The following is a 12,786-nucleotide window of genomic DNA, read 5'->3' as shown; positions in this document are numbered from 1 at the left end:
ATTAAGGAGACGTCAACCATCTGGGTCAGCTGGGCCAACAGTCCGCATTCTGGGAACCATGGAGGGCTGTGAACAAGTCGGGAAGATGTTCGAGTTTTAAAGTATTTCAGAGGAGGACTGACTGGGGAGGAGGTGATGAGGTGGAGACTGGGAAACCTGGGAGAGGCTTCTGCGTTAGACTCCAGAGAGTCGAGTGGTTTCCGGACGACACTAGTGACTTTGGAAGTTGCCGGCCTGAAACAATTTGACTGCCCCCATTTCTTTTGTAAAGATGTCTCCCCGCTCAGGAGCATCAGGGATTTGCAGTTGGGGTATGCCGCTATTACAGCAGGCAGGTCACTAGGTATGAGCGGAGAAATGGGGGCAGGGGCGCCTGCGTCTTGTAAATAGCAGGGATCCAAAAGCAGAGGAAAGCAGGAACTTCCAGCCTGATAGGAAATCACAGATCTTGGGTGGTAAGTGTCTGGGTAGCAGACAAAGAAAGGAGGAGAAAGCTGGGAATCTCCTGTGTCCAAAGGTAACTTTGCTCATGATGCCCTCAATACAGTAAGATTAGCCGGACAGATGAAGAAGTACCCATCAGGCACGGACGTCGTAACACTTCTGATCGAAGCTAAGCAAGGACAAAAATCCCTTCTCCCCTTGGAAACGGTGCTGGATTAAAATCCAGGAATCTGACCCCCGGACTTCTCCTTCCTCGCGAGCATTCCACCTCTTCATTTCTATCCCCCTCATAACTGCCTTGCCTGAGAAACCGGGACGCCAGGTTTTCACCTGTCTCTCCTCTCCCGCTGAGAGCATAACCTTGCTTAAATAGACTCTCACTTTACTTTCTTAACCTCTCTATTTGTCTCTAAATTCTTTCTCTGTGAAGAAAGAATTTTAAATTCAAGGGCAATACAACCGTCCTGAGCTAACACTTTATGTAGATTAAAGAAGGAAGTTAGATGGGCTGTAGCCACCAATGAGTCCATGGCTTTTCACTGTCTGAGTCCTTGCCTGGAAAGAAGAGACTCTTCTTTTGAATACCATTACTGTCTCAGGTCAGTAAGGGCTCCCACCTCCAGTGGGCCAACCCTAATTGAGGTTTCTGTTAATTAATTTTTTTCAAACTTTTTATTTTGTATTGAGATATAAACAATTAACAATGTGTGTTTATTAATTTTTAATAAGTGAAATAATAAAAGGAATATGAATGATATTAATTAAAATATAGGCATTAATTATATTATTAATAAGGAACAACAGACTAGTTCCAAATAGGAAAAGGAGTACATCAAGGCTGTATATTGTCACCCTGCTTATTTCACTTATATGCAGAGTACATCATGAGAAACGCTGGGCTGGAAGAAGCACAAGTGGAATCAAGATTGCCGGGAGAAATATCAATAACCTCAGATATGCAGGTGACACCACCCTTATGGCAGAAAGTGAAGAGGAACTAAAAAGCCTCTTGATGAAAGTGAAAGTGGAGAGTGAAAAAGTCGGCTTAAAGCTCAACATTCAGAAAATGAAGATCATGGCATCTGGTCCCATCACTTCATGGCAAATAGATGGGGAAACAGTGTCAGATTTTATTTTTGGGGGCTCCAAAATCACTGCAAGTGGTGATTGCAGCCATGAAATTAAAAGACACTTACTCCTTGGAAGGAAATTTATGACCAACCTAGATAGTGTATTGAAAAGCAGAGACATTACTTTGCCAACAAAGGTCCTTCTAGTCAAGGCTATGATTTTTCCAGTGGTCATGTATGGCTGTGAGAGTTGGACTGTGAAGAAAGCTGAGCACCGAAGAATTGATGCTTTTGAACTGTGGTGTTGGAGAAGACTCTTGAAAGTCCCTTGGACTGCAATGAGATCCAACCAGTCCATCCTAAAGGAGATCAGTCCTGGGTGTTCATTGGAAGGACTGATGCTGAAGCTGAAACTCCAATACTTTGGCCACCTCATGCAAAGAGTTGACTCATTGGAAAAGACCCTGATGCTGGGAGAGATTGGGGGCAGGAGGAGAAGAGGATGACAGAGGATGAGATGGCTGGATGACATCACTGACTCGATGGACGTGAGTCTCAGTGAACTCTGGGAGTTGGTGATGGACAGGGAGGCCTGGTGTGCTGCGATTCATGGGATCGCAAAGAGTCAGACACGACTGAGTGACTGAACTGAACTAAACTGAAGGAATATAAATAATTGTATTATAAAACCTTAAAGATAATTGGCAGGATTTCCTGGTGCAGTAAATGTGGCTCTGAGTAAAGGACAGTAAAGGTTTTCTTTTGGCTGAGCATCTGTAAGACCTGAGACCACACTGATGTGAGAAGTCAGTTTTAGGGAGATAGTAAAAGTTGAATTAGGGATGTGCTGTTTCTTAGATTCGGAAGTTGAGGTAACATAGGGGTTGCTGAAATTTATAGTTTAGAATTGAGGGAGGAGGTCACTGGCTGAAGGATGTCCATGTAGTGATAGCCTAAGTGCTGGACTCCAGCCATGTCTGGATCTCAAATTTAGGAGGGAAAGTCTTGTCACTTTTCAATGAAAGGGAACCTGAGATGAAAGAGAGAGCTAGGGCTGGAGAGCAGAGAGTGGGACTTTCTGAGGTTGCCAGATGGGAGGGTCCTGTGTCTCCAGAGCTTTCTGGGGGAAGCAGGGTATAAGCAGTAAGGAACCTTGACTGGGGTGGAGATGGAGAAGGAGCCGGGCGGTTGTGTGCACTGACTGCTGTGAACACTTAGACAACTTCTGTTCCTTGTGGTGCCAGAACAATTGGGCCATACTGACCAGTGAGTCAAGCTCAGATTCAGTCAAAGCACAGATGCCTCAGGTCTTTCAGGAAACCACATGGTTAAAAATGTATAGATTTAACAAGTTAATCTTGTGTAAGCAAATAATAACTGCTGAAAATGACAATCTCTGTCTGTGTATAATCTTACATATATATTTAACATAGTTTTTGTCTTGGGCTCTTCACATAGATCTCTGAACCCCGTGGAATTTCCTAGGAGTTTAGGACTTTTTTTGTTATTCACAAGTAGCCCCCTTTTCACTCAGGAGTTTTTATGATGAGATGACTTAGGGTGGGTCTCCTAGGTAGCCTTAGCATGGTATCGGTCACCAGAAAAACCAAGCAATTAGTGTAAACCCCCATCCCCAGCCTAGGGCCTCCCAAGGATCAGAAGGAAACTAGATTAGGTATAAAAACTGCTGAAGAATGAAATGAGGTTTCCTTCAGATTGGTGAACACATTGAAATGGTGGAGGTCCTAGGATGGTGGCATGTACTGAAAGGACCTGGAAACCCCCTGCTTCCCTTCACCCACCCCCACCCCGCCTTCCCCACCTAGCCTTCTCTTCCATTGGGCTGTTTCTAAGTTGTATGCATTACAGTGAACCAGAAGAAAGGAAAGTGATTTCTTTACTTTCGTGGGTCATTTTATCAAATTATCAAAACTGAGGAGGGGTTCATGGGAATCCTTGAATTTGTAGGCAAGTGGAACAGAAGTACTGGTAGCCTGGGAACCACAGGTCAGAACTGGCCTCTGTAAAAGGGGATAGTCCAGTGAGACTGAGCCCTTAAACCTTTAAATTTTGTCCCTAACCTCTGGATGCCAGAATACGATTAATGTAGGGCACCCAGTTGGTATCATGAATCTGATCATTGGTGGTAGAAAAGATATCATATATTTGGTGTCAGATAGGAAATTATATGGAGAAGGCAATGGCAACCCACTCCAGTACTCTTGCCTGGAAAATCCCATGGAAGGAGGAGCCTGATAGGCTTCAGTCCATGGGGTTGCGAAGAGTCAGACACGACTGAGCGACTTCACTTTCACTTTTCACTTTCATGCATTGGAGAAGGAAATGGCAACCCACTCCAGTGTTCTTGCCTGGAGAATCCCAGGGACAGGGGAGCCTGATGGGCTGCCGTCTCTGGGGTCGCACAGAGTCGGACACAACCGAAGTAAATTAGCAGCAGCAGGAAATCATAGAAGGAATCACATAAACTTCAAGGTGTTGATTAAATGTCAGATTTATATAATGACTTAAAAGACATGTAAGAAGTATCAAATTTTCAAAAACATTTGTGAATGTGTTAATCCTGTGTTCTGTTATAGCTCAGTGATAGCCCAGACATACAGTAATAATGCATCTGATGCCTACAGTAACATCATGAGATAGGCACCATAAATGTTGCCATTTTACACATGAAGACACGGAAACTGAAGGAAGTTGAATCTTTGTCGAAGGCTATCTGAGTTGTCGGGTTATTGCTCTGAAGCCTGAGGGTGTAGGGTCAGAGCCTGAAGTGACTCATGTCCAGGAAAGGGAAGGGAGGACACAGCTCCGCCTTTCCATCCTCACCAAGATACCCTTGATCTCAGATCCTCCCTCTTTTCACAGGTTCCCACAGTGGCAGCAATGTTTATGATCCCTGGACAGGTAAGTGGAAGAAGCCCCAGTACCTCCCCAGACGTCATCCCACCGCTGGTCCTGACACACAGATACAGGAGACTCAGTTGGCCTGGGGTTGTTGGGCCTTAGTTCTGGCTCTGGGTCACCTCAGGCACAGGACCCTCTTTAGACTGGCCAATTCTGGTCTCTGGTTCCCAGGCTACCAGTACTTCTGTCCCACTTGCCTACAAATTCAGGGATTCCCATGAACCCCCTCCTCAGTTTTGATTGTTGTACTGAGGTGGTCTCCTGTGTCCAGTGGAGAAGGTGAGGTGGTGAGATGTTCCTGGGACAGGAGCCAGCCTGTCCGTGTGCCTGGAGGTGAGACCAAGTGGGGCGTGTCCAGCAAACTGCAGGACCCAGGACGTGGGTGGATAAAGACAGCAGAGCCTTTCCTGGGTGGCAGCCTGAGGAGCTGAATGATTTTCTGCTGTGCAGGGTGAGAGACAGTCGTCTGACATGACACCATGATGTTTGCCTTTAGGTGAGAGTAGGGACACTGTGTCTGAGACGGGAAGTGAGAAGTAGGAGTGATGGGACTTCCTTGGTGGCCTAGCGGCTAAAACTCTGCGCTCCCAATGTAGGGGGCCCAGGGTTCGATCCCTGGTCAGGGAACTAGATCCCACATGCCACAAGTAAGAGCTGGTGCAGCCAACAAAAAGTAGGAGTGATGAGCAGGAGGATTGTCCAGAATTACGTATCCTCGTGCTGAGTGTGAGATGTGGCAGGGGTGTCTCACGGGAGGTGTCAGGTGTACAACTAGACACACATCTGGAGATCAGGTGGGGGCGGGGTCCAGGTGTGAAGATACTCCTGAGCAGGTGGACAGCAGGTGGACCATGTCAGATTCCAGGCCCTGAGGTCACAGTGTTGGTGCCATGAAGCTTGGGGTGGGTGGGGAGGGTGTTTTGGTTACAGAGGCCGCTGTGAACTCGTGTCCCCCTCCTGACAGGGCCATGTGACCTTTGAGGATGTGGCGGTGTCCTTCTCCCAGGAGGAGTGGGGGCTCCTCGGCGAGGCTCAGAGACTCCTGTACTATGACGTCATGCTGGAGAACCTGTCCCTGATAGCCTCCCTGGGTAAGAACTGCATCTGCACACACCGCTGTGCTGGGCTCGGCCCTGCTCTCTGCTTGGCTCACTCCAGCCTTCCTAACCTAGGTCATGGACACTGCTTCCTTCCCTGGTTTCCTGGCATTTGAGCTGTGTCCCCCACTCATAGGTGTTCAGTCTGTGTCACACGCCCTGAAGCCTTTCACAGAAGGGTTTGCTCTTGGAGGCTTGTTGCCTGCTTGTCCACTTCTTTGCTTTGCCAGTACTTGGTGTATTGACCTGGGTGGAAGATCTGTGTCACAGGGTTCTAACCTTTTTTTGTGCAGCACCTGCCTCAGTGATAACAGACACTTACGTGGTCAGCATTTGTGGTCAACACTAGGTTATTTTTTCAAGACTCTCCTCAAGGTTCTCCTAATAAAAGTTTTTTTCCTGAAGTCTGTCACTTTCCTGAAGTTGGGTTACTCTGGGCTGGTGTCTTTGACTGCCCAGTTTGATCTGGTAGGTTCATCAGGCCTTTGATCTGGTAGGTTCCACCTTCACCCATCCTGAGCTGAGGGGCAGAGGCAGCCCTGGGTGCCTGACGAGGTAGACATCTGTCTGGTCATAGGAAGAGGGTTAACAGGATCTAGGGCCTGGTGAGCAGGAGCTGTAGGAAGGCACGATGTCACTGATGAGTTCTAACCCTGCAGGAACAGGTCTTTCCGCCATGCCTGGGTTAGTCTTTAGCTTATCCTGGCTGCACCGCGTTTCTATCTTCCCCATTTTGATACTTCCCCCTTCTGTCTGTTTCTCTGAGTTCATACCCCTGTCCTTTTCTACCCCAGTGTCACCTGCGTCTCTCCTTTCCCTCCCTCCCTGAAATCTTCTCCAATAGCAGTCTGATCTTTTTCGCTAGTTTTTGTGTTTGTTCACTGGTTTTTGCCACACTGCTGGCATGTGGGGTCTTAGTTCCCCAACCAGGGGTGGAACCCCCTCCCACTCCAGCATTGGATGGTGGATTCTTTACCACCAGATCACTTGGGAAGTCCCAGTAGTTGATTCTTTTTTAATTTTAATTGGAAGATATTACTTTACAATATTGTGATGCCTCCGCCATACATCAACATGAATTGGCAATAGGCATGCGTATGTCCCCTCCTTCTTGAACCCCTCCTCCCACCTTCCTCCCCACCCCATCCCTCCAGGTTGTCACAGAGCACCGGCTTTGGTCATACAGCAAATTTCCATTGGCTCTCTATTTAACATATGGTAATGTATGTTTCAATGCTATTCTCTCAAGTCATCCCACTTTCTCCTTCTTCCACTGTTTCCAAATGTCTGCTGTTTCTGTCTCTGTCTGTTTTGCTACCCTGCACTGTTTACAATAGCTAGCATGTGGGACAACCTAGATGTCCATTGGCAGATGAATGGATAAGGAAGTTGTGGTACATACATACAATGGAATACTACTCACCTGTAAAAGGAACATACTTGAATTAGTTCTAATGAGGTGGATGAACCTGGAACCTATTACACAGAGTGAAGTAAGTCAGAAAGAGAAAAACAAATATATTAATGTGTGTATATATATGTGTGTATGTATATATATATATTTGAAATCTAGAAAGACAGTACCAGTAGTCCATTCTTAGTGTATCTTGGGAGGTGCACATTCTTATATAGTCCTCAAACACTGAGTAGTCAGGTGTGAATGCATTTTCCTGAAGTGGGACACATTCTACCTAGTACACTTGTCACCACCCCAAAATCCTGCTGAGCACCACTAGCAGAAGAGTGGGTAGTTCCTCTTAGCACAGCACCATATCCCGGCATCCTGTCTTTTTCCCTCTTCTCTGATCACAGAGGCCTAGTATTCGCAGTAGCCCCTTCTGCCACATGTCTGCCTCCCTTTTTTGAATCGTTTGCCGTGGACTTACTCTCTGGTGTCATACAGAAATCTGCAAATGGGTTTCTGTCCGACAAAAGTCTCCACACTATCAGTACTTTTTGTCTTCCTTTCAGGTTGTTGGCAGGGAGGAAAAGCTGAGAAGGCCATTTCCAAACAGTGTGTCTCTGTAGAGCAGGTGACACAGGACAGAAGCCCACAGCCAGACCCTTCTATCTTGAAGACTCTCGCCTCCAGTGTGTGTGCCCTGGTAGAGAGAGACGTTCTCTACCTGGCTGACACTGTGCTCAGGCGCAGAGAGATTGAGAAGACTTTCCTCGGCAGCCTGGGCTTTCTCCAGCACCATTCTTCCCACGATGGAGAGCATCCATGCAGAAGCAGGCAGAGGAGAGAGGCCCCCCCGCTCTGGGCAGGGCCATTACAGGTGCAGCAAATGTGGCAAAGCCTTCAGGAAGAAGTACAAATTCACGGAGCAGTGGAGAGTTCACACTGGAGAAAAACCGTATTTGTGCAGTGACTGCGGGAAGTTCTTTAGACAGAGCTGCAGTCTTATTCACCATCGGAAAGTTCACACAGGAGAAAGGCCGTATGAGTGCTGTGACTGTGGGAAGGTCTTTGTCCACAAATATAAACTTTTTGAACACCAGAGAACCCACACTGGAAAAAGACCCTATGAGTGTAATGAATGTGGGAAAGCCTTTGCCCGCAAGGATTCACTTGTCCAGCATCAAAAAATCCACACTGGAGAGAATCCTTGTAAGTGCAGTGAGTGTGGGAAGTGCTTCCTGTACAGAAATAACCTTCTTGCTCACCAAAGGATCCATCCTGGAGAAAAGCCTTATGGGTGTAGCAAATGTGGTCTTTCATCTTCAAAATAAGGCTGCTTTATCACCAGCGAGTCCACACTGGAGAAAAACCTTTCATGTGCAGTGAATGTGGGAAAACCTATGTCTACAAAGGAAGTCTTGTTGTGCATAAGAGAATTCATACTTTGGAGAAGGCATATGGGTGTAACAAATGTGGGAAACTGTTTACAACCAGCTTTGCCCTCAACAGACATGAGAATATTCACACTGCACGAAGGCATTACCAGTGCACCGAATGTGGGAAAGCTCTCAATGGCAAAGTTAAACTCGATGAGCACCAGAGAACCCACACTGGAGAAAGACCCTCTAAGTGTAACAAATGTGAGAAAGCCTTCATGCGCAAGGCTACACTTGTTCAGCACCAAAAAGCCCAGCCTGGAGTAAAGCCTTTTAAATGCAGTGAATGTGGGAGGCCCTTCACTTACAAAACAAGTCTTGTTGTCCACCAGAGAACTCACACTAGATGAAAGCCTCATAAGCATGGCTCTTTGTAGGCAGCTCCAAGTTCATAAAAAACAGGAAAGTTCACACTTGGGAAGTGCCCTTCTGAATTTAGACTTGCCTTCATTCGAGTTAACATCTGGTAACACAGCTCCTGTGTTACGAGTAGGTGGGTGTGCAACTTTTGTAGAGTCACTCAACCTTTTCTAAAGTGGTTAAATCTTTACAGTCTCACTGGAAGCACTAAAATCCGAGTTTCTGTTCTTTCCATTCTTGCCAACACTTGGTGTGTTTGGGCTTTCTCATTTCTGTGATATCATAGCTGTATCCAATGATTTGAAGTAGCATTTTCCTAATGACATGATGCTGAGTCATTTTCCATGTGTTAATTTCCACGCATATATCATTGAAATTGCTGTTCATATGATTTACCCTCCTAACTACTGACTTAATCTTTCTTCATGGATTATTGATTAAGGTACTCTGCTGGAAATATTTACCAGTATTCCACCACACTTGGTCGTCTCAGTTCAGTCACATTTCCAGAGAAAGAGTTTTGTTTTGGTTTGTTTGTTTATTTGTTTATTTATTTTTGGCCATGCTGCTGGGCATGAGGGATCTTAGTTCCCCAACCAAGGATCAAACCTGTGCCTCCAGCAGTGGGAGTACAGAGTGCTAACCACTGTACCACCTGAGAATTCCCAAGATGCTTTAATTTTAGTGTAGTTTAATTTGTCCATTTATTCTTTTACTGATTATTCTTTTTGTATTGTAAATAAGAAATGTTTCCCAAATTTAAAGACAGAATTTTTCCTGTATTTCCTTCTGTAACTTTTAAATTTAGATATCTTAATATTAATGAGCCATACTCAGTTGATTTGGAAAGTTATTTTTTTTAATATGGATACCCAATTGCTGCAGTGATATTGATTTAAATAGTATAGCTTATTTCTTGAATTGCTTTAGTATCTTCATGGAAGGTCAGTCATGTATGTATATGTCTATTTCTGCACTTTCTCTTCAGTTGCATTTATCCACTTTATTTATGCCAATACTTTCATGTGTTGAATAATTTATTTTTAACAATCATATGTCTTGATCTCAAGGTTGTATACTCCTTGGACTTTCTTCATCCAAGTTATTATGGCCATTCTTGGTCCTTTGCCGTTCTGTACGGAGTTTGTTTGGCCGCTCAGCGTATGGGATCTTAGTTCTCTGAGGAGGAATTGAACCTGTGCCCTTGGCAGTGCAAGTGCAGAGTTGTAACCACTGCATCGCCAGGGAATTCCCCCATATAAAGTTTAGAATCCACTTTTCAATTTGTTAACAAAAATTCCCACTAGAATTTTGATTGGAATTGCATTTAATCTTCAGTATGGTGAAAGTGAAAGAGGAAAGTGAAAAAGTTGGCTTAAAGCTCAACATTCAGAAAACGAAGATCATAGCCTCTGGTCCCATCACTTCATGGGAAATAGATGGGGAAACAGTGGAAACAGTGTCAGATTTTATTTTTGGGGTTTCCAAAATCACTGTAGATGTGAAGTTAAAAGACACTTGCTCCTTGGAAGGAAAGTTATGATCAACCTAGATAGCATATTCAAAAGCAGAGACATTACTTTGCCAACAAAGGTCCGTCTAGTCAAGGCTATGGTTTTTCCAGTGGTCATGTATGGGTGTGAGAGTTGGACTGTGAAGAAAGCTGAGCACCGAAGAATTGATGCTTTTGAAGTGTGGTGTTGGAGAAGACTCTTGAGAGTCCCTTGGATTGCAAGGAGATCCAACCAGTCCATCCTAAAGGAGATCAGTCCTGGGTGTTCTTTGGAAGGACTGATGCTGAAGCTGAAACTCCAATACTTTGGCCACCTCATGTGAAGAGTTGACTCATTGGAAAAGACTTTGATGCTGGGAGGGATTGGGAGCAGGAGGAAAAGGGGACGACAGAGGATGAGATGGCTGGATGGCATCAGCAACTCAATGGACGTGAGTCTGGGTGAACTCTAGGAGTTGGTGATGGACAGGGAGGCCTGGTGTGCTGCAATTCATGGGGTCGCAAAGAGTCGGACACGACTGAGTGACTGAACTGAACTGATGGTGGTGCAGTGGTAAAGAATCTGCCTGCCAATGCAGGGGACCTAAGAGACTTGGGTTCCATCCCTGGGTTGCGAATATCCCCTGGAGAAGGAAATTGCAACTCTCTCCACTATTCTTGCCTGGGAAATCCCATGGACAGAAGAGCATTTTGTGCTACAGTCCATGGGGTCACAAAGAGTCAAACAACTGAGCACACACACACATAGAAGAAAGACTGTGCCCCAATCTATAAACATAATATACCTTTTTATTCAGATCTTTAATTTTGTTAGCTGTGTTTTTTAGTTTTCCCTTTGTAGATCTTAAATGTTTCCAGGTATTTTCTACATGTGATGATATTGAATGGAAAAATCTTCAATTTGTGGATTGTTCATATCTATTACACTTAGATATCAAAGTAAGGATAGAAGTGATCCTTCTTGTTTTTGTGTGTGTGTGTGTGTGTGTGTGTGTGTGTGTTTTCCCCCCTTGGTTTTTCTCTTTTTTTTTTGGACAGCTTGTGAAATCTCAGTTCCCAACCACGGATTGAACCCAGGCCACAGCAGTGAAAGTGCTAACCACTAGGCCACCAGGGACCTCCCTAGTAGTGATCTTTCTTAATCTTACAAATAAATAATATCTACATAAAGCTATTAGAAAGACTACCTTTGAACCATTGTTAGAATATCCCCATTAGAATAAAAGGAGGACAGTGGGTTCTAGTGTCATCCTGGAGTTCCAGTTTCATTCAGTAAGGCAAAATGACTGCAGCAATTGGAAAGGATGAAATAAATCACCTAAAATACGCCCTCAGTTTCCATCTTCACTAGAAGTCCAAATATGGACACTCGGTTTAGTGCCTCAACCCATCATAAACTCCTAATTTTTTCATCATCCATTTTTTGCCCTTCTTAACTTCCTTAGGACCCATCACCATCCATTATACTATGCAACTTAATGTCGTAGATGAGCTGCTTATTATATTTTCTAACAAATACAGAGTAAGTTCCAGTAGGAAAATATGTGTTTACATCCATATTCCTAGGTACATGTCTGAAACACCAACACATATCAATGTCTTGAAATAGATAAGATGAAAACACACAGTTCATGTTCATTTGCACAACTGTGGATATACTTGCTAACTCTTACCCCACTTTTTCCTCTATGTTTCTAGAAACTTGTCCATTTCTTCTAGGTTGTTGAATTTATTGGCTTATGACTGTTCATAGTATTTTCTTAGGATTTTTTGTTTGTTTTTCTATAGTATCAGTTGTTCCTTCTCTTTGATTTTTTATTTTGTTTATCTGGGTTGTCTCTCTTTTCTTTTTGGTGAGCCTGACTAGAGGTTTTTGATTTTGTTTATCCTTTCAAAAAATTATCTCCTGGTCTTATGAACCTTGTCTTTGGAAAAAAAAAAACACCTGTTTTATTTATTTCTTTCACATTTATAATTTTCTTCCTTCTGCTGACTTTGGGTTTTGCTCCCCCCCCCCGCTAATTTTAGGTGGTTGGTTCAGTTGATCTTTTGAGATTTTGTTTGTTTCTGGAGGAAGGCCTATATCACTATGAACTTCCCTCTTAGAACTGCTTTTGCTGCATCCAGTAGATTTTTATAAGGCTGTGTTTTCGTTTTCATTTTTCTTGAGGTATTTTCTGATTCCCTGCCTGATTTCATCATTGACCCATAGGTTTTTTAGTAGCATTTTGCTTAGTCTCCATGTAATTGTTTTTTTTTTTTTTTTCCTCATTTTTATTTCTGTGATTGATTTTCTGAGTTTATACTATCATGCTCAGAAAAGATGCTTTAAATTTCTGTCCTCTCAAATTTATCAAGGCTTGTTTTGTGAGATTGTGTGTAGTCTATACTAGAGAATGTTCCATGCACACTTGAAAAGAATATATATTCTGGTTCTTTAAAAAAAACCCAGGAAAAGAAAGTCCAGGATTGGACTGCTTCACAGAGGAGTTTTACTAAACATATAAAGAAGAGCTAATGTGACTTCTCAAACTGTTCCAAA

At 44.0% G+C, this 12,786-nt stretch overlaps 1 protein-coding gene across 1 annotated transcript; it reads left to right on the top strand.

Moving 5' to 3' along the window:
- The first annotated feature begins 4,302 nt into the window (after positions 1-4,302).
- Positions 4,303-11,049, top strand: LOC101906235 (zinc finger protein 549). The gene is made up of 3 exons (XM_024979439.2): positions 4,303-4,436; positions 5,401-5,527; positions 7,505-11,049. The coding sequence occupies exons 1-3, from the start codon at positions 4,416-4,418 to the stop codon at positions 7,903-7,905; spliced, it is 549 nt and encodes a 182-aa protein (XP_024835207.1). The 5' UTR covers positions 4,303-4,415; the 3' UTR covers positions 7,906-11,049.
- The last annotated feature ends 1,737 nt before the right edge of the window (positions 11,050-12,786 follow it).

The sequence above is a fragment of the Bos taurus genome, chromosome 18 (assembly GCF_002263795.3).
Source record: "Bos taurus isolate L1 Dominette 01449 registration number 42190680 breed Hereford chromosome 18, ARS-UCD2.0, whole genome shotgun sequence".
Lineage (NCBI taxonomy): Eukaryota > Metazoa > Chordata > Mammalia > Artiodactyla > Bovidae > Bos > Bos taurus.
Note: the sequence above shows the minus strand (reverse complement) of the source record. Positions and strands in the feature narration are given on the sequence as shown.